The sequence below is a fragment of the Podarcis vaucheri genome (assembly GCF_965113315.1).
Source record: "Podarcis vaucheri genome assembly, chromosome: 6".
In the NCBI taxonomy this organism is placed as follows: Eukaryota; Metazoa; Chordata; class Lepidosauria; order Squamata; family Lacertidae; genus Podarcis; species Podarcis vaucheri.
The window spans coordinates 105,759,411-105,781,655 of NC_138764.1; the positions used below are offsets into that span (position 1 = coordinate 105,759,411).

The 22,245-nt window shown below is 45.9% G+C and overlaps 1 protein-coding gene and 1 long non-coding RNA gene across 2 annotated transcripts in view; both read left to right on the top strand.

Moving 5' to 3' along the window:
• LOC309534366 overlaps positions 1 to 22,245 on the top strand; it is a 292,267-nt gene that overhangs the window by 22,130 nt on the left and 247,892 nt on the right. The gene's annotated exons all lie outside the window — the stretch shown is intronic.
• Positions 11,707 to 22,245, top strand: part of TGM2 (transglutaminase 2) — a 59,970-nt gene continuing 49,431 nt past the window's right edge. The window contains exon 1 of the mRNA XM_082226028.1: positions 11,707 to 11,880. Within this exon, the coding sequence (XP_082082154.1) occupies positions 11,871 to 11,880 (10 nt within the window). The 5' untranslated portion in view covers positions 11,707 to 11,870. The remainder of the gene's footprint in view (positions 11,881 to 22,245) is intronic.

The window sequence follows — 22,245 nt, forward strand, 5'->3', positions numbered from 1 at the left end:
CTGGGCCAAAACAAACAAGATGAATTTTAACAGGGAGAAATGTAAAGTATTGCACTTGGGCAAAAAAAATGAGAGGCACAAATACAAGATGGGTGACACCTGGCTTGAGAGCAGTACATGTGAAAAGGATCTAGGAGTCTTGGTTGACCACAAACTTGACATGAGCCAACAGTGTGACGCGGCAGCTAAAAAAGCCAATGCAATTCTGGGCTGCATCAATAGGAGTATAGCATCTAGATCAAGGGAAGTAATAGTGCCACTGTATTCTGCTCTGGTCAGACCACACCTGGAGTACTGTGTCCAGTTCTGGGCACCACAATTCAAGAAGGACACTGACAAACTGGAACGTGTCCAGAGGAGGGCAACCAAAATGGTCAAAGGCCTGGATACGATGCCTTATGAGGAACGGCTAAGGGAGCTGGGCATGTTTAGCCTGGAGAAGAGGAGGTTAAGGGGTGATATGATAGCCATGTTCAAATATATAAAAGGATGTCACATAGAGGAGGGAGAAAGGTTGTTTTCTGCTGCTCCAGAGAAGCGGACACGGAGCAATGGATCCAAACTACAAGAAAGAAGATTCCACCTAAACATTCGGAAGAACTTCCTGACAGTAAGAGCTGTTCGACAGTGGAATTTGCTGCCAAGGAGTGTGGTGGAGTCTCCTCCTTTGGAGGTCTTTAAGCAGAGGCTTGACAACCATATGTCAGGAGTGCTCTGATGGTGTTTCCTGCTTGGCAGGGGGTTGGACTCGATGGCCCTTGTGGTCTCTTCCAACTCTATGATTCTATGATTCTATTTGCAGGAAATAGTCTTAGATGACACAAAATATATCCGGATACTAACGTTAAATAAGTTGGAGTTCCTGTTATTAAATATATCAAGAAAAAAGCACACCAAGAATTCAGGCTTTTTTCTTGATACAAAAATATCCTGACATTCATCCATAAGCTAATTAACACATCTAGTTTGATTTTTTTAATTTAAAAAAATTGGCTCTGTTTAGCCAACAATTCTTGGTATTCAACTTTCTGGTGAATGCTGGTTCATATTTCATTGCTACACAACACCATCACAATCTGCGAGCGGTGAGAGACTGGGGGTTCCAGGCACGCAGGTTCGGTTTCCTTGGAATGCAGGTCAGCACAGACTATGGTGTCTTTAGGATTATATGGGCTTATTTGCACTTATAAACAATCTGGGGGGGGGCTCACAACATTAACACCCCAACTGATCGTACATCTCCATTCGTCACAGCTTTGGATTCAGCACAGAACAAGCAGGTCTCTGTCTCCAGCTTCCAGCCTGCTTCCAGCTCACCCCCCCCCTCAAACTTTGGCTCTTCATCTCCTACCTAGCAGCTGGGTGAGGGGGGTGGAGGAAAATCCCACCCATTAGCCCGAAGGGCTTCACGCCTTAGCTGTAGCTCTGGCAACCTGGCTCCCTCTTTGGGGATGGTGATGAGGCTACTCGAGTGGCCAGGTAAATTCATTTTCTTACAAAGAAACTTGTCTGACCAAATCAGCAGCCAATTCTATTAGATTGTAACCACCACTAAGTACAGTCATACCTCATGTTACGTCCGCTTTATGTTCTTTCAGGTTACGTCCTGCGGCGACCCGGAAGTACCGGAAAGGGTTACTTCTGGGTTTCGCCACATGTGCAGAATGACGTCACGTGCATGCACAGAAGCAGCGAATCGCAACCCATGCGTGCGCAGACGCTCCACTGCGGGTTGCGCTCTTCATGTTGCGAATGGGCCTCTGGACCGGATCCCATTCGCAACCAGAGGTACCACTGTGCAGGACCCCAAGAACTGGGAGGGCCTCAGGGCATCATCCTGACCGCACGTGCAGATCTTGAGCTGAGCCTGGGAAGCCAGTCTAGTGCCAGTCTCTTGGAACGGCAACCCAAGCAGGTGGTGGGCTCAGCAGAAGACGGAAGTGACGCTGAGCTCTGTCCAAAGTCAACAGCAGCAGAACAAAGAGGGATTTCCAGCAAGACTCTCCTCTTCTTCCTCCTCCTCCTCGCTCACTGTTGTGTGACATCCTACGGAAGTTATGAGAGACTTGAAAGGAGGACTTGGGGTCCCTTGCAGACAACGCCTCTGTTTTGGCCTCCAGGAAAGAAAGGACTCCTGCCAAAATAAATCCCTCTGCAAATCTCCCCTTAACACCCATTTCCCCAAGGCACATCCTGGCAAGCAAGAGGCGTTTACTTTCCTGGTTCTGAGCCGAGACCTGACAGGGTCACCGTCGGCCACATCTGTTTTCCATGTATTGGCTGTTTTTGTGCGTAAAACAAGGGCGGGGGGCGGGTGTCTGATATTTACAATGAACAATGTCCCTGCGAGGGAGGGCAGCCAAACGCGCCCATGACTGAGTGGACAGAAGAACAGAGGAAGATGCCGTAGACTGAGTCAGATCTAGGTAAATATTGCCTATGCTGATTGGGTTTGGCTCTCCGGTGTGTCAGGCAGGATTCGCTCCCAGCCCTACCAGGATATTTCAGAGGGGGTTGAACCCGCAACCTTTTGCATGCAAGGCAGATGCTAAGTTAGGGCCCTTCCCTAAACCAGGAAGCTTTATTTCCCTCCTGGGGTAGCGCTAGTAGCCCCACAGAGGAAAATGTATCTGTCGGTAAAGGAATCTATTTCTGTTGCTCTTCTCCCCTGAGCCAGTGTAATGGTCTTTGTGGAAAGGCCAGGTGTTGCAGAGTTGTCCCCCTTGAGCCCCAATAAGAATAAGGAGCAGGCAGAGCCCAGGAGGTGCCGGGGTGCCATGCTGTAGCGCCAGCATGTTGGGGTTCTCGAGTCCAGGCGCCCTTTCATAGGAACAAAAGCAGAGCCTTCTAGATCAGAGTTCGAGTTCGAGTGTCTTCAAACCCCATGACACCTTTGGTAAAGGCTGCTCTTTCCATTTTTAAGTTCGGAATAGAGTAATTGCTTTGGAAGATGATAGTCAGGCATCCGCACAACATGACCAGTCCAATGACGTTGATCTTGAAGAATCTTTGCTTCAACACTAGTGATCTTTGCTTCTTCCAGTACACTGATCTTAGTTCGCCTGTCTTCCCAAGTGATGTGTAAAATTTTTTGGAGACACCATTGATGGAATCTTTCAAGGAGTTAGAGATGGCGTTTATAAGTGATCCATGTTTCACAAGAATACACTAAGGTTGGTAGTACAATAGCTTTGTAAACAAGCATTTTGGTTTCCCTGCGAATGTCCCGGTCCTCAGACACTCTGCCCTTCAATTGGGAGAAAGCCACACTCGCAGAGCTCAGGCGATGCTGGATTTCGGCATCGATGTTGGCCCTGTGGAAAGATAACTCCCTAGGTAGGAGAAGCGCCGTCTGCTATGACCCCAAGGTCTCATTCCTGGTCCATCACTGCCCGTTCAGACCCTAAGAGCATATATGTGAAAATCGGGGTGTTGTTTTTTTGCCCTGACAAATGATATTGCTGTTCTGGAATCTGGAAGCCCCTTCAAATAAACCTTTTCTCTGATTCTGGGCAAAGTTATTCTGCTATTCCAGGCAGGAGGAGGGAGGTGGCTGCCAATAATCTGCCAAGCAGTGGGAAGGCCATGTCACTCCAAAACCAGCAGAAGACAGCTGTCGGTGACAGCCAAGACCCGTTACCCTCCCTGAAGCCGTAACAGGTCATGATCAGTCAAGGCCCACTGCGGAGAAGACAGACAACCCAAAGAAGGGAGGCAGCTACTCTTCGGAGCCTGAGGGGTCTCCCTGTGGGTGGGTGTTCATGTGTGTCAACATGCATCTGGCCGTTCCTTAATTCAGCATTCAGCGTGGGGCAACAAAAGAGCCTTTCAGAGCCAGAGCTCAGCCTGGCTTTTGCATCCTTTGCAGGGATGAAGGCATTCTGTTTTGCTCACTTCACATTTGGCCAGCGCTGCCTGCTGGCTGATCTCACGGCCGAGGGGCTGGTCCACGCTGCTCCTGGAGAGGAAAACACATCGGCAAGCCAGCAGCACATTCGCCTGGTTGTTCTACAAGGCAGGGACCAAAACAAGCTTGGCTGCCAGCGTCAGCCATGGCTGAAACCTTTTCCCTATAGATTTTTGTAGTGTGTGCATGGATTCTTTTGTTTTTGTGGATTTCGTACATGCAGATGCTCTGATCTATTTTTTAAAAGGACTTTATTAAGTAGTCAAAGTGTTTCTCAACAAAACAAAGAGTCAAGGAGTAACTTGCTGCTATAAATCCATACTACCTGATTGGAACATAAAGAGGTTAGATCTAAAGTCGGACTAGAAAATAAGATTCTTCTCTCAAGAACTGAGCGGGCGATCCGTACCAAAGAAAGTCAAATTTGGTGGGAACCTGATTTTTTTAACATATGCATGGATTAAGCAAGAGGCACATGATGCCTGAGCTGTTGGGGTAAGAAACTAGACAGCACACCCTGTGGGGCACAGGATGATTCAGTGGGGTGGTGGTGAGGTCCCCACACCCTCTGTGAGTGCCAGAGCCAATATCTGCTCCCAGCAATGCAAACACTATTCAGCCGGACACTGAGGCATATCTGTGCAAATGTCAATACTTTGCTCAGGTGGTGCCAGACTGGTGGGAGGGTGGGAGCAGAAGCCGCCTTTGAATGTGATGCAGTCACAGTTGACACACAGGGAGTGAAAGCTCTCTGTGGGACAAGTCACAGCAAGGGGTGGGGGCCGCAGCGCTGCTGGTCAAGCTTTTGCAAAGGGCAGCTCCAGTTTCCTAGGGAAATGAAATCAAAAATTTAAGGTCTTGTATGTATATAATAAATGTACCAAGCAAACATGTACATAAATATATAAACCACATGTCTGAAGCAGCACAGGAAAACAGCCCTGGAACCATTTTGACTCCCAAACTGACCAAATGATTTCTCTGCAAGGTCAAAGGAAAATGAAAAAGCCTCCCCATTGCCTTTTCATTCACAAATCCTGTCTTAGGGGTATGTCTGTGTATGACTAGGGTGAGCCTGTGACCTGGCTCAGGAGCTAAGTATTTGTCACTACAAAAGATTGGCCAGGCTCCCCAGGGTATCCAATCAAGTGACCATTAACAAGTAACCTGCCAGACAGGAGATAAACAAGGCACTCAGATTTCTGTTGTAGACCGCCCTTTCTGTGATGTAGGTATGATGTGTCTGGGTGGTGGTCTTGGACTCCAGGGTGGGCAATTTAAAATGTCTATATAAGGGCAGGCACACCTTTGTTCTGGGTTCCTCCTCCTTTCCTGCGTGTGAGGGGAGCACCCTGTTGCAACAGTTCAATAAAGATCAGGCTTACTAGCTGCTTTGCTTCTCAATATTCTCTGGTTGACCTCTGTTATTTTCCCTGACCGATAGGGAACCCACTTAAGGACTCTATCCGGGCTCTTGTGTCCCCCATAAGGGAATAAGGGCAGGTTTTCGTTTATTACAGAAATAAAAGCAAAAATGGAGGATTCAGGAGACTATCTGCTCTCCTGGGAAACCAGGAAGTCTGAACCTGAAGCTCCTCATTCAGCTGATGCTGCAGTGTGCACCCAAAAGCAGAAATCAAAAAGTCCAGCTGGAAGATACAAGGGCAGCTTTCCCAAACCCAGGGCCCTCCAGATGTTTTGGAGTCCAGCTTCCCTTGCCCCCTCCCAGCACAGCTGCACACCCATCAGCCCAGCGTCATACAGCCCCTGACTGGGGATGATGGGGTTTGTTGCTGTGGCTCAAGGGCTGAGAACTCTCCTCGCCTGCAAGAGGCCTCAGGTTCCATCTCCAACAGGACTGAGAAGAGCTTTCTGGATCAGGCCAAGGTCACATCCAGTCCTGTCTCCTGTCTACACAGCGACTGACCAGGCGCTTGTGGGAAACCTGCAAACAGGATTTGAGGACAAAAACAATTCTCAATAATAATAATAAATTTTATTTATACCCCGCCCTCCCCAGCCGAAGCCGGGCTCAGGGCGGCTTCCTGTGGTTTCCAGCAACTTGGATTATAGAGCATAGCTATCATGGCTTAGTAGCCATTGATAGCCTTGGATTGGAGGAATCATTGAGTTGGGAGGGACCCCAGGGGTCATCAAGTCCAACCCCCTACAATACAGGAATAACAGCTAAAGTATCCCTGGCAGATGGTTATCTGACCTGTGTTTAAAAACCTCCAAAGGAGGAGAGTCCACTACCTTCTGAAGGAGACCATTCCACTGTCAAACAGCTCTTACTATTTACGGGAGCGCCTCTCCTGGTCTGCCCCACAGAGGACCTTAAGGTCCATGAATAATCCTAGTTTAGCGGTCCCAGGCTTTAAGGAAGTCAGATTATCCTCCAACAGGGCCTTCTCAGTGATGGCTCTGACCTGGTGGAATGCTCTGTCCCATAAGACCAGGGTCCTGCAGGACTTAACTTCCTTCCACAGGGCCTGTAAGACAGAGCTATTCCACCTGGCTTTCAGTTTGAACTTGGCCTGATCTTTTATTTCCCTTCCTTCCCTCCCACTCCCCTTTTTATGAAGATTACCCGCTCTGGGATCCCAAAGCTAATTCTCCCCTGCTCTCCTCGCTGGCCCAAATAGGACTAATTTAGCCAGCTAGCCCTGGGGATCATCTAATGTTTATTGGATGGATTTCCCCCCAAATTGATTTTTGAATTCTGAATTTATTGTTATTCACGCCAGGCACTCCTGTCTTCCATTGCCTCCCGCAGTTTGGTCAGACTCATGCTGGTAGCTTCGAGAACACTGTCCCACCATCTTGTCCTCTGTCGTCCCCTTCTCCTTGTGCCCTCCATCTTTCCCAACATCAGGGTCTTTTCCAGGGAGTCTTCTCTTCTCATGAGGTGGCCAAAGTACTGGAGCCTCAGCTTCAGGATCTGTCCTTCCAGTGAGCACTCAGGGCTGATTTCCTTCAGAATGGAGAGGTTTGATTTTCTTGCAGTCCATGGGACTCTCAAGAGTCTCCTCCAGCACCAGAATTCAAAAGCATCCATTCTTCGGCCATCAGCCTTCTTTATGGTCCAGCTCTCACTTCCATACATCACTACTGGGAAAACCATAGCTTGAACTATACGGACCTTTGTCGGCAAGGTGATGTCTCTGCTTTTTAAGATGCTGTCTATGTCATCGCTTTCCCCTCAACTCCCTCAACTGTTCCTCATAAGGCGTAGTTCAAGACCTCACTGCAATAAGATTCCTCCCACTCCAGACTTCAGAATCAGCCCTAGAAATTTACCAAAGAGTCTGGCTCTTCCTGGGCGTGGGGTCTCTGCATGAGTCTGTGTTTCTGCTGTAATGTCAGCAGGGTGAACTGCAGGGGTGACAGGAAGGCAAACAGCATCTGCTGAGATGAAGAAGAATTCTTGACTCAGCTTTTCTCAGAAGCGGCTGCTGATTCTTCAAGTCACATCACCCTCCAGTTTACTCCTTGGTTATCTAAGCAAACTTGCGTTTTTTTAAAAAAAGGTTTTTTATTAGGAATTTCAACAATTAACAATTTATCAAAAATACATCATCCTCATTTTTCCCCTCTCCCCATTTTTCTACTCCCCTCCCCTAAAAAGACAAACCCACCCCACCCCACCCCCCAGACTTCCCTCAGCTCCTCTCTCTGGTTTCTCAGCACATATTATTCTCTGCATGTAATAAAGTGGTAAAGATCCTCAATTGTCTAAGCAAACTGTCAAGTCAAACATGTTGACTTAGAAATAACTTGAGACAGTGAAGAAGAAACAAGAGATAAAGGCAACAGAGACTTTAAAAAAAGACTGGGAACCATTTAGTATGTTATACTTACAGAAATGTAAAGAAATAGACTCACTAGCAGGGTTTGAGTAAACACTTACAATTAACAAAATAAACACAGAAATTAAGGTGTTAAAATTGGAAAATAACAAGAGCAGAACACTATTCAATTTAAAGAATGCAATATTACGGTATAAGAAAATAAGCAGTAGATTATGTAAAGAACCAGAAGAGGAAGTTGAGGGAAGTCGTGGGCACTGATATGGGAATTGCATTTTTCTTTTTCTCTGAGAAAATGTCATTGTGATGAATATAAAACTGTAAAATTTAATAAAAACTTTTTTAAAGAAAAAGAAAAAGAAAAAAGGAGACAGTCATGTGGCGAGGAAAGCAGGGGAAAGGTCCTTGGAGAGATCCAAGCCATGGAATTTATTTATTTTTTTCATGCATAATTTTTATTAATTTGCGTAATACAAAATACAAAATACAGAAATAAATTCAATTCTCATTTTCACAGGCTTTTGGTATGACTTCCTTCAACCTTTCCACAAATCATCCGTTATAATCTTTATGAGGGTTCGCATTTCCTGTTTTATATTGCCATTATTCATCACAGTTCTTCCAATTCTCTTTAGACAATAACCTTTTCTTTTTACAGAGCTCCTTTAAAGCCCACTAGTGTTATCTGTCCGTCACTTAGATTTTCCAGATATTTCGTAAAGCTTTCCCAATCCTTAATGAACCTCTGGTCTTTTGAGTATCTAATTTTCCCTGTCATCTTATCCATCTCCGCATAATCTAACAGTTTTGCTCTCCATTCCTCGATAGTCGGTAAGCCCTCTGATTTCCAATTTTGAGCTAGTAAAACTCTTGCTGCTGTTGTTGCATACTGGAACAGCTTATGATCTTTCTTCTTTATCTCCTTTCCTACCAATCCCAACAAAAAAGCCTCGGGTTTTTTAATAAAGGTATATCTTAAGATTTTCTTCATTTCATTATATACACTCTCCCAAAACCCTTTAACTTTTTGGCATTCCCACCACATATGGTAGAAGGACCCCTCCCTTTCCTTGCACTTCCAGCATTTATTGCAGATTCCATACATTTTGGCCAATTTTGCAGGAGTCATATACCATCGATAGAACATTTTCATTAAGTTCTCCTTTAATGTCACACAAGCTGTAAACTTAAGATGTTTTTTCCAAAGTTTCTCCCATTCTTCAAAATATATATTGTGACCAATATCTTTAGCCCAATATATCATCACCGACTTTACTTCCTCATCTATTAAATTCCATTCCAATAACTGATTGTACATTTTCGATAGGATTTTATAGTTATTATTCAATATCTCTGTCTGGAATCTGGAATCTTTATCAGCATATCCTTTGTCTTTAATGTCTTTTCTAAACATTCCATTTATCTGGAAGTAGTGCATCCAATCATAGACTTTCTCTTTGACCAGATCATACGGCTTCATTTTCCACTTTCCTTCTTCTTTCATTAACAGTTGTTCATAAGTGGCCCAATTATTTCTCATGTTAATCTTTTTAACGCTCATGACTTCTAGTGACGATAGCCAATGGGGTGTTTTAGGTTCTAACATATCTCTATTCCTCTCCCATACCTCAATCAGTGGGCCTCTAAAGATGTGATTTTCGAAGCCCCTGTGCACTTTTTCCTTCTCCTGCCACAAATAGGCGTGCCACCCAAATCTGTTGTTAAATCCCTCTAGGTCTAACACTTCCTTGTCTTCCAATTTTATCCATGTTTTAACCCAGCATAGGCATGACGCCTCATAATATAATTTCCAAGCCATGGAATTTAGCAGGGTAGAGAAAAAGTCCTTCTTCATCCACTGCATAGTTAAACTATGGAACTCCCTTCCACTTGAGGTAGTGATGGCTTTATAAATCCATGCAGTAGGAGAGGGCTTTCAACAGCTTCCAACCTCTGCTTAAAAACCTCCAAGAAAGGAGAGTCCTTCCCCCTCCCAAGGGAGACCACTCCACTTCTGAACAGCCCTTGCTATCAAAAAGCTCTTCCTGGTGTTGTCAGAACCTTGTAACATGAAGCCATCGGTTTGAGTCCTACCCTCCAGATCAGGAGAGAACAAGCTTGCTCCATCTTCCATGTGACAGCCCTTGGGATATTTGAAGGTGGCTCTCATATCTCCTCTCAGTCACCTCTTTTCCAGGCTAAACATAACCAGCTCCTTCAACCGTTTCTCACAAGGCTTAGTTTCCTGCTTAGTTTCCTTCAACCTCCTTCTTAAATTGTGGTGCCCAGAACTGGACACAGTATTCCAGGTGTGATCAGACCAAAGCAGAACAGAGTGGCACTATGACTTCCCTTGATCTGGACACTAGACTTCTGTTGATGCAGCCTAGAATAGCATTAGCTTTCTTGCTGCTGCCCTGTGGAACGCCCTCCCATGTCAAAGAAATAAACAACGACCTGACATTTAGAATACATTTGAAGGCAGCCCTTTTTAGAGAAGTTTTTACTGACTGATGTTTTAATTCATTTTTAATATTTTGTTGGTAGCTGCCCAGAGTGGCTGGGGAAGCCCAGCCAGATGGGCGGGGAATAAATAATAAATTATTGCTATTATTATAATAATCACCACCACCATCACAATCTTGACTCATGTTCCGTTTTTGGTTTATTAAGACCCCCGGATCCTTTCCACATGTCCTGCTTGCGAGCCTGACTGCCAATAGCCCTTTCCCCTCCATGAGTTTGCCTACTCCTCTTTTAAAGCCACCCAGGTTGGCCATCTCTGCCTCTTGCAGCAGTGAGTTCCACAGTTTCATTCTGCCCTGTGCGAAGAACAACTTTCATTTCTTTGTTCTGAAACTTGCAAGATTCAGCTTCATGGATGTCTATGAGTTCTAGAGTTAGGAGAGAAGGAAAATTATTTTTTCTCTGCTTTCTCAATTCCAGATATAATTTCATAAGCTTCAGTCATGTTGCCTCTTCCTCGCTCAAGAGGATTGAGACCTACCCCTCCTACTGCACGCACTACTCTAAAAGAGAATGTAATAAAAACGATATATCGCTGGTATTTAACACCTGTCAAACTAGCAAAAATGTATAGGATGGGTAGTAAAATCTGTTGGAAATGCAAAGAAAAGGACGGTGATTTTTACCCCATGTGGTGGACATGTGATAAAATGATTTTTTGGGGGGAACTGATCTATAATGAATTTAAAAAGATGCTTAAATATACTTTCCCAAAAAAGCCTGAAGCTTTTTTGCTAGGTTTGCTAGGGGAGGATATTAAGAAGGTGGACCAAAGATTATTCATGTATGCTAGAACTGCTGCCAGAATCCTGATAGCCCAAAATGGAATTACCAACTTTGAAGGAGTGGCAGACGAAAATGCTCAAATATGCGGAATTAGCAAAACTGACCCACAGGATCCGTAATCGGGAGGAAACAAAGTATCAAAAAGAATGGACTATATAAGTGAGAACTGTAGAAATTTGAAGATGTTAGCAGGACTGAAATAAATCTTATGACATGGTCTAGATATTACTAAGGAACTGCGGATTAGAGATTGGAATAAGAAAACCTGCGGAAGGGAAGGAGGGAAGTCAATTGCTCTATGGAGCGTAAAGAAAAATAGATGTAAAAAGATATGAAATATTTGTGTATTTTGTTTGTGTTTGCATATTTGAAATGAAAAGCTAATAAAAAGCATTTAAAAAGACCTACCCCTCCCTGTGAATGCCACAAAAGAGCCCCAGTTTTCAGGTGGGGGCAGCAATGGGGGCATCTTGTCCCCCAGGGAGAACATGTGGCTGATCAGCCGGCTAGAGGGGACTCTTCCTCCAGCTGTGCCACAGTTGACTTGGTCACCGAAAAGCCCGCTCATTCATGCTCAAGTTCAACAAGTGCAGTCTTAATTTCCCCTGGAAATGCGTTTGCATTTCTCCCCCTCCTCCTTCCTCTGCCACAACTTTTGTTTGGCCACGGCCAGACATACACCCAGCCTGGGGGTGTGTGTGTTCACTCTCTGGATGACTATATAAGTGGACAGACGCCAGGCAGGGGAGCTAAGCTAGGAGCTCCTTTTGCAGAAGCAGGAGGAGGCAGAGACAGGAGGCGAGACCGAGGAAGGGCACTGCGGGACTCCTCTGACGGGCAGCATGGCAGAAGGTAAAAAGAGAAAGGAAACCCAGAAAGGAATAGGGAGGACTCTTCTCTCTGGCTCAGGGCAGAGATCTTGTCTTCTTCTCACTGTCTTTCTGCAAATGCTTTTGCCTAATTGTAATACGATCATTGCAAAAGGATATGGACAATATTTGTGTGTGTGCGCGCATACTAACTCCAGAACGAGCATGTTCTAAGTCGACTCACCGACTCTATTAATGGCAACCTTGTCAAAACAAACTGCACTACTTTTACTCCTTGAACCTAAAGTGTCCACTCAGTTGTTGAAAGATGTTCTGCTTGTTATTTTTTCTTTTTAAAAAAGAAGAAATTCTCAATTGGGAAAAGCTGGGGTAAACACAAGCTAAAGCAGTTGTGTGTGGTGTATGTGAGTTTGGGGACAGGCAGCAATTAATTTATCCGTATAATACTGAAATGATTTTTAATAATTTTTGCTTTTAAGTAAGGAAAAAAATACCAAAAAAGGGAAACTTTGGAAGAAAAAGTTGGAATGTTTGAATAGGGTTTGCAGGCAGTTGTTAGAAAATGAAATATATATATTTATTTCAGAGTGCTTCTTGTACATCCAGAATTTATAACAGTTACAGCCCAATGGAATATTTTTCTGCACAAACCCCACTGTAATTAAATCCCTGTCTTTAAGCTGAATATTTTCTGCAGCTATTCCCCGCATTGGCCAAGGCGACAAATCCGCTTTCTTGCTTTCTGCCCATGGTTTTCGCTTTCGGAAACTCATCTTCAGATTCAGAACGGACTTCCTGCAGGTCTACGCAAATAATTGCTTTAGCGCGAAAAATTGTAGAGAATTCCTTCTGCAGGTGTTGGCTTCCTTTCATCTTCCTCATCACTCTTCTCTGAAGTTTAATTCTCGATTCCTCCATGTCCTTGTTATTAATAGAGAAAACCTTGCTGGGTCTCGCAGGAGAGGATGGGTGCATGAGATCCACAGCTTAAGAACAGGGGCTCTTGGCTTTGCTTTTCGCACAGACCACTTTCATCTTCATCCGAGGTCTCCTAAGCAATGCTCATTCCGAATCAGCTTTGCAAAAGTACATTTTCCTAGCGCTTAGCTCGGCTCTTCTTCAGGCAAATGAAAACGGCCCTTGCAAAACCTGAGCTGCCAGCTTATACGACGCAGCCTCTTGCAAGACCCCAGCTGCTTTGCAAACTTACTAAGCTGGTCTAAACCCTTGCGGGGGAGATTAGCAAGACCACCTCTCCTCTCCCACTGGAATGGGCACGAAGGCTATTTCTGAAGCCCTGGGTTCAAATCTCAGCTGTGAAATTCACCAGTGTGGTCAGACACCAGCACCATCCCTTGGCTTCACATACCTCACAGGGTTAAGTCCTCGTGAAAAGTGACCATTCTTGAGCTGGACTGTTCTGTTTTCTCCCTTGGGAGGCTTCCTCCCATCCTTCTACTTTATTACAAGGACAAAGAAGCAGCCATCGACCTGGGAAGGGGTGCAAACTCTCTTTCAGCAGAGTTTTATAAGCAGAGGTTGGAGGGACACCCATCAGGGATTATTCTGCTGAAATTCCAGAATTCCAGCATTGCAAGGGGGTTGGACTAGATGACCCTTGGGTACCTTCCGGCGATTCTATGGGGTGATTGTCTGTATGCTTTTAGACCTCTTCTTTTCCAGTGATGCTTTACCAAGGAGTCCACTGGTCCTTGCAAGCTGGTGCAACCTCTTCCCTCGGGAATATTGGCGTGGGTGTCGTGCATGTAGCACAACACTGTTTGCTTTCTTGCTGTGTGCCCTCAGTGTGCCAGGATGGGCAGGGAGAGAGAAACGGAAAGAGAGCCCTAGGGTTGTGGCACAGGTGCTATTTGTGTCCTATACAAATTCAGAAGTTGGGAAAAGACCTAAAATGGCTTAGGTCAGGCTATCTGAAAGACCATGTTCCCTCCTATGAACCTGCCCAGACAGATAGATAGATAGATAGATAATTATTTTAATTCTATTAGGGTTAAATTTCTTTCTAATGACTATCTTTGGTATGTTTTTAGCTATTTAAAATTGACATGTGTCATTTTAATTTATGTAAGCTGTCAGTTTGGGAAAGGGGTGGGATAATAATAATAATAATAATAATAATAATAATAATAATAATAGCAGCAGTAGCAGATCATTAAGGCATTTTGTTCCATTTTGGAAAGAGCTCCAAAATCTGGGCATGGGGGATTCAGAAAGAAACCTAGAGACCACAGGAAGATTCCTTATTCTGAGTCCGACCTTTGGTCCATCTGGCTACTGCACAGCACACTCTGGTGACTTCAGAGCTGGGTTATTGCAATTCACTCCACATTGGTCCAAAATGCAGCACTCCGACTTCCAGCCAAGGTTCCATTTAGATCTCGCACAACCCCAGTTTTAAAAGAGCTGAGCAGGTTGCCCTTTCGTTTCCTGGCGCAATTCACGTTGGTGCTTAAAGCCCTGAATTACTCAGGCCCCCAAATACCTGAAGGACCTTCCCCACAGACCCTCTTGAATGCTGCGATGGGCAGAGAGGGGCCCTCTTGGTCCAGGGGGAGAGGGCCTTCTCTGTGGTGGCCCCCAAGCTGCAGAGCTCCCTCCCCATGGATGTGTGCCTAGCACCTTCACTGTGCACCCTGCAGAGGTTGCTGATGATGCATCTTCTCACTTTGGCTTTTTACACCTGAGGTGTGTGGTTTAAGGACCCACCTCATTTTAATAATAATAATAATAATAATAATAATAATAATAATAATAATAATTTATTATTTATACCTCGCCCATCTAGCCGAGTCTCCCCAGCCACTCTGGGCAGCTTCCAATAGAATATCAAAACAGAATAAAACATCAAACATTAAAAGCTTCCCTAAACAGGGCTGCCTTCAGATGTCTTCTAAAAGTCAGATAGTTGTTTATCTCCTTGACACCTGATGGGAGGGCATTCCACAGGGTGGGCGCCACCACCAAGAAGGCCCTCTGCCTAGTTCCCTGTAACCTAACTTCTCTCAATGAGGGAACTGCCAGAAGGCCCTCGGCGCTGGACCTCAGTGTCCAGGCAGAACGATGGGGGGTGTAGACGCTCCTTCAGGTCTACTGGGCCGAGGCCGTTTTATAGCTGCAAGTTGTTTTAAATTGTTTTTAATGCAGTAGCCCACTCTTGGATTTTGGGGTGAAGGGCGGGAAATGAAAAAATCAAAGCTCAATATTTTCTACCCCGACTGGTAAGGGGTTTCCGGCAGGAGTTTCTCGCAGCCCTATTTGGAGACGCTGTCCCTGACCCAGGGACCTTTTGCATGCAAAGCCCGTGAGCTGAGCCCTTTCCTAAATGAGGATTGTTTCAGAAGCATCCGTGCTAAGGAACGGCTAAGGGAGCTGGGCATGTTTAGCCTGGAGAAGAGGAGGTTAAGGGGTGATATGATAGCCATGTTCAAATATATAAAAGGATGTGACATAGAGGAGGGAGAAAGGTTGTTTTCTGCTGCTCCAGAGAAGCGGACACGGAGCAATGGATCCAAACTACAAGAAAGAAGATTCCACCTAAACATTAGGAAGAACTTCCTGACAGTAAGAGCTGTTCGACAGTGGAATTTGCTGCCAAGGAGTGTGGTGGAGTCTCCTCCTTTGGAGGTCTTTAAGCAGAGGCTTGACAGCCATATGTCAGGAGTGCTCTGGTGGTGTTTCCTGCTTGGCAGGGGGTTGGACTCGATGACCCTTGTGGTCTCTTCCAACTCTAGGATTCTATGTGCTCTCAGAAGAGCTGTTTCCACGACCCCTTCCTTTCCTCTTTCCCTGCGTGTAATAGCTGTGTGTAGATTTACAACTGCCAGCCGCTGCACATTCACTAGACCCCAAAGAGCGCTGACTGAGCGTGGGCTGCCCAATTGCACAAGGACAACGGCCGATGTCAACTTCTCTGCTGCTGGCGGATCCAGGTTGGCGCCTTTCTGAGCTGTCAGCACAGGAAATAGTGAAAAACATACCACCAGTTGCCTCATTTTGCTGGATGCTCACGTGAGAGTCTGTGTTAGAAGTTCAAGAGAGTGTGGCTGACTCGCAAGGCAGGCACTAAAGAGGCCTACAGCCAGGAGGACAATTCTCAACAGCAGCTTTAATAATAATAAACATAATAATAATCAAAATAAACATAACATGAGCCCTGCTGGATGATGTCAATGTCTCGTCTAGTCCAGCGTCTTATTCTCCCAGTGGCCAACCAGTTTCTGCCAATGTGCTGCCCTGTACTTCCATAGCTATTTTGGAACCCCCTTTCTGCATGAGGCAGGAATGGCCCCAACTGGGGTACCTTTAAAAGAGGGTGAGACAAATTCATGGAGGGGGAGAGGGCTATTGAATCTATAAGCCACAATGGCTATGATCTGTCTTCACGGCTGGAGGCTGTGATGTTACTGAGTACCAGTTTCTGGAAGCCAGAAAGGGTAGGAAGGTAATAATTTTTTATTTATGCCCCACTCATCTGGCTGGGCCTCCCCAGCCACTCTGGGCGGCTTCCAACAGAACACTAAAATACAATAACCTATTAAACACTAAAAGCTTCCCTAAAGAGGGCTGCCTTCAGATGTCTTCTAAAAGTCTGGTAGTTGTTGTTCTCGTTGACATCTGAAAGGAGAGTGTTCCACAGGGCGGGTGCCACCACTGAGAAGGCCCTCTGTCTGGTTCCCTTTAACCGCACTTCTCGCAGGGAGGGAACTGCCAGAAGGCCCTTGGCGCTGGACCTCAGCGTCTGGGCAGAACGATGGGGGTGGAGACGCTCCTTCAGGTATACTGGACCTTTGAGGCCGGTTAGGGCTTTAAAGGTCAGCACCAACACTTTGAATTGTGCTCAGAAATGTCCTGGGAGCCAATGTAGGTCTTTCAGGACGGGTCATAGAGCCATAGAGATGGATGGTACCCCAAGGTCATCCATGTCCAACCCTGGGCAACACCAGAATCACAGCTAAAGAATCGCTCTGTTTGAAAACCTCTGCCCCCTTCCAAGCTAAGTCTGTCCTCCTGCTAAATGGCTCTTACAATCAGAAGGTTCTTTCCAATGTTTAGTCTGAATCTCCTTCTTGTCATTTTAATCCTTTGGTTCGGATTCTCCCCTGTAGAGCCAGCGGCGTAGCACATACACACACATACCCGGCGTAGCACATACACACACATACCGGTGCCCGGGGCAGAGCCATTTTTAGGAGACCAGCCAAAGTTGTTGAACTTTTTTGAGGGACAAACTGTGGCTCCACCACCCTGCAGCTTACCTGCAGCCCCCCATGATGCCCATCAGCCCTCCGGGGTATTCAATGTGTACCACCACCTCTCCCTTCCTCCACTACCGTGTAGAGCAGCAAATTTGCTCCATTTTTCATATAAGAGACCTTGACGTACTTCAAGATATTTTTTAGATAATATCTAAGCTTTGTAGGGACGCGGGTGGCGCTGTGGGTTAAACCACAGAGCCTTGGGCTTGCCGATCAGAAGGTCAGCGGTTTGAATCCCCGCGATGGGGTGAGCTCCTGTTGCTCGGTCCCTGCTCCTACCTACCTAGCAGTTCGAAAGCACGTCAAAGTGCAAGTAGATAAATAGGTACCGCTCCAGCAGGAAGGTAAACAGTGTTTCCTTGCGCTGCTCTGGTTCGCCAGAAGCGGCTTAGTCATGCTGGCCACATGACCTGGAAGCGGTACACCGGCTTCCTCGGCCAGTAAAGCGAGATGAGTGCCACAACCCCAGAGTCGGTCATGACAGGACCTAATGGTCAGGGGTCCCTTTAACTTTACCTTTAAGCTTTGTAGGTCACTTAGAGACTTTTGAAGTAGCGAGCAACTAATAAATTGAAGAAGTAATAAATAATAATGTTTTGGATGACAAGTTGCTCAAGAGACAGACAAGAAGGGGGGGTCACTTGTGTGTATCTTCACCTTGTGTTGTGGCCCACCCATAAACAGTTGGCTTGCTTTCTTCGCCATTGAGTTGAGGATTAGGCAGTGTTTCCCAAACGTTTTTGGGCAACGGCACACCTGTTTACTGAAAAAAAATCTCGCGGCACACCACCATTAAAGCCCCGCCCCGTGACGTCAGCGCGCAGCGTCACGCCGGGAGGGACGCACAAAAGTGAAAGTTTTTTTCCCTTGGCAGCTCCTCTCAGCTGCGCTCAATCCGCCTCGGAGCGCAGGAGCGATGCCTCTCTCTGGCTCTCCCTCCGCGCAGGCTGAGGGAGGGAGGGAGGGGCGCGTGTGACCCGTCTCTGCTGGGAGACCAAACCCAGCGAGGCAGAGTCGCGCGGAGGCGCCCAGGCAGCGCTGCCGGCTGCGAGGAGGAGCGCCAGGCAGCAGCAGGAGGCGCGGCCTCTCCTCGCCGCCGCCGCCCCGCCTCTCGCCGCCCGACTCGCCCGCCTCCCTCCAGGCATCTCGCGGCACACGAGGCAACGTCTCACGGCACACTCGTGTGCCGCGGAACACCGGTTGGGAAACACTGGATTAGGGTACCCTCTCCGAAAGGACCCACCTTACTGCTATAATTTGAAGTTGTTTCAAACTGTTTTTCATATTGTGTTTTCATTTTTTGCAACCCGCCGAGTGTGACTTGAATCCATCCAATCTTGGCACCTCTTGCTTGTTCGCCTTGCTGGTGGTGACAAGCGATGACTTTGCCTCTGCTTCCCAGAATGGTCTGTTCTGCCCTGACTAATGGAGAGCATTGTGTTCCTGTGACAGTTTTCTTCAAGGTCAAGGGAAGAGGAAAGGTGGAAATGGAGAGGTAGACACTGTTCCCAAAACAAGTAATTTGGGGAAATACTTCTCCCTTCCAGCCAGGGCTGGTTCCTTCTTCCATTCCCACCATCGCCAGATGGAAAGTGCGATGGTGCCATCACAGGTTTAGCAGCAGAGACGGGGCTTTCACACTGAACACGGATGAGCTTTTGCTGATTTCTCATTCATTCCAGTGGAAAGTCCTGCGAGGATTGTGCCTGTAAGGTGGAAAAATGAGTTCATTATAGAATAGCTGCATTAGAGGTACTTGGCAAGTGATTGTAAAATTCAGAAAGTTTTGAGGACATTCCCTTGTATGCTTTCCCGTGGTTTCGCCATGATCCCACAACCTGGGCAACTCCTGTTTTGACCAAAAGGAAAAGACTGTCCTCAGCTACAAAGCATTTAATTAGCATGCATTTAGACTGGCAGGCGATTTTAGGACATGGATAAGAAAACACTTTTTCTTGCAACACACCTTTGACTCAATGCAATGCATTCACAGTTAAGTTGCTTTTTTAAAGTGTTTTTTTTTTAAAATCGTCTATTGATAAACAAAATAAACCAAACATAAAGAGCTTTAAGAAATCCTGTTACAGCTGGCTGAAAGCAGCCTAAAATTGGACAGTATAATTGAACTTGTTCCAAAATGTTAACCAAAAATACCCGTCGCTCCATAAACCTGCTAGGCTGGTATATATGTATTCTTTTGTAGCAAGTTAGCTTGATGCTAGGGACTAGGGACTAGATTTTCTCAAGCCACTTAGATATTGTAGGAGATAGGAGTTTTAGCTACCCTAAGTACCGGTGCTGCCTCTAAAGCCTGAAAGAGTTTGGGGACGGGGGGTCCCTCTGTTCTAGGAGCATCTAAATAAATAAATAAACAAATAAATTTTTATTTGTACTCCGCCCTTCCCGGTTTAAAAACCGGGCTCAGGGCAACTAATAGCAAATATAAAACATTGATTAAAATGCAACATAAAAAGAGCATAAAATACAACATAAATGCAGTATCAATGTCAATAAAATTCAAAAAAGTCATTTTTTTGGGGGGGAACCCAGTCAGTAAACATCAAATGATCACCAGGGCTAACTGGCCAAGTTGGTCCTACTAGGGCCAGAAGGAGACCAGGGAAGAGTTTAAGTGTGGGGTCCCAGAAGGGTTTCTTCATAAAAAAGGGAAGGAAAAAGGGAATAGAGGATCAGGCTAATTCAAATTGAAGGCCAGGCGGAATAGCTCTGTCTTACAGACCCTGCGGAAGGAGATCAAGTCCTGCAGGGCCCTAGTCTCGTGGGACAGGGCGTTCCACCAGGTCGGAGCCACCATTGAGAAGGCCCTGGCCCTGGTGGAGGATAATCTGACTTCCTTAGGGCCCAGGACCTTTAAGCTATTATTATTCATGGACCTTAGGGTCCTTTGTGGGACATACCAGGAGAGGTGGTCTGCTGCCAATGCCCATTTTCCATTTGTGTTCCTAGCCTGATGTGACATAGGTGGCAATTAGGAAGAGGCCTCCTGGCATTTGAGAAGGCAAGAAGGGCAGAAACTGGGCCTCACATTTGTTCACAGAACTGATGAATGGAAACCAAACCTTATCAGACAAATCCTATTTAGGTACCAGGCAAATAGCTTCTTACTTGTTCAGGCTGCAGCTCTTTTAGATCTGCTGGCTTATCTATTCACAGTAGTTCTGCATATTTGCATTTTTGTTCACCTAGGCATCTGACCTGGGAAGCTGGATTCAATTCTGGACAAGAGCAGTATCAAAAGAAGAGTTGAAAAATTGCTGCTGGGCCAAGTTCAAAGTGTTACTATTAGTCTATAAAGCCCTTAACAACTTGGATTACCTATGAGATCCCCCACATGCATCCATGAGACCACTTCAGTTGGTGGTTCCACATTTATAAGAATTTGATCTTTCAGTGCAGCAGCACCAAGACTTTGGAACTCCTTGCCTCTTGATATGAAGCAGGCGCCTTCAGTGTATTCCTTTTGGCGCTTGCTAAGAACATTCTTAGGGACGCGGGTGGAGCTGTGGGTTAAACCACAGAGCCTAGGACCTGCCAATCAGAAGGTTGGCAGTTCGAATCCCCGCGATGGGGTGAGCTCCTGTTGCTCGGTCCCTGCTCCTGCTAACCTAGCAGTTCGAAAGCACGTCAAAGTGCAAGTAGATCAATAGGTACCACTCCAGCGGGAAGGGAAACAGCGTTTCCATGCACTGCTCTGGTTCACCAGAAGCGGCTTAGTCATGCTGGCCACATGACCTGGAAGCTGTACACCAGCTCCCTGGGCCAGTAAAGCGAGATGAGCGCCGCATCCCCAGAGTCGTCCATGACTGGACCTAATGGTCAGGGGTCCCTTTACCTTTACCTTTAAGAACATTCTTGTTTAGACAAGCCTGCTTAGAAAGTTGATGTGAATTTTGACATCTTTTAGTATTTTAGCTTTTTATGTTTTAAACTATGGTTACATTTATTTTATTTTATTGTTTTACCTTTTCGTAAAAGACCTGTACCTAGAAACAGGGCACACAAAGAGGTCTGGATGAGGCCAAAGTTGGAAGGCACATCCTGGGGAAGAGATGCAAGAATGGCTATTTCCTATTATTATTATTATTATTATTATTATTATTATTATTATTAAATTTTATTTATACCCCTCCCTCCCCAGCCAAGACCGGGCTCAGGGCAGCTAACACCAGGTATAAAAACAATTGATTGAAATACAACTTAAAAACAAGATTAAAACACAACATTAAAACGCAGCCTCATTTCAGTAGGAACTCAAATCAAAAACTTTTTGGGGGATGAAAACGTCACGTCTTCCCCAAGGCCAGACTGTGCTCAGGGACATCTGACTGGCCAGTGTGTGAAGCAACACATTAGTCTATGTGGACCTTTGGTCTCATCCAAAGATGCTCTTTTTAATTTTTTTACTTCAGCTCTTATTATTTTAATACTGATGATGATGTTGCAGAATTGGGAATGCAACATTGCAAAACACCCAGCTGCCAGACAACTGTGCGTCTAGGAGGTTGAAACTCCTGGAAAAAGCCGCTTTGTTCATTTCCCTGAAAGAAGGTGAAGAGGGGGTGGGGGTCTGTTTCATGTTGGAAAGGAAGGAACAATAGCAAGGGGGTGATTAACACTCGGAACCAGCTGCCAGCAAGAGGGGGGAGGGCTCTCTCCAAAGAGGCCCCCATCCTCCCACTGTTGCTGCTCACAGGCTTGAACATCAGAGGAACATCCCTGGCCAGAAATATAAGTTATTTCCACCGCTGCGTGGAAAGTACCTAAGGATTAGGCCACACAAACACACACACCCCTCCCTGCAGTTTCTCCACTGAAAGTTCTTCCAAAGGCTGCTTTTGGTTTTTTTAAAAAAAGAAAAGGTGGGCGAGATACAGACATGGTCAAGTGGTTTGGTTGAAACCTCACCCACACTTCTCCCTGACCTGTATTTTGATAACAACATGGGAAGAGCCTGTTGGATCAGCTTCCTGCATTTCAGGGGGTGGGCTGGATGACCCTCAGGGTCCCTTCCAACTCTACAATTCTTTGATTCTATGATAGTTCAATCTTGCCTCGAGAAGTTCCAGAGATGCTGATTCCACCACCTACCT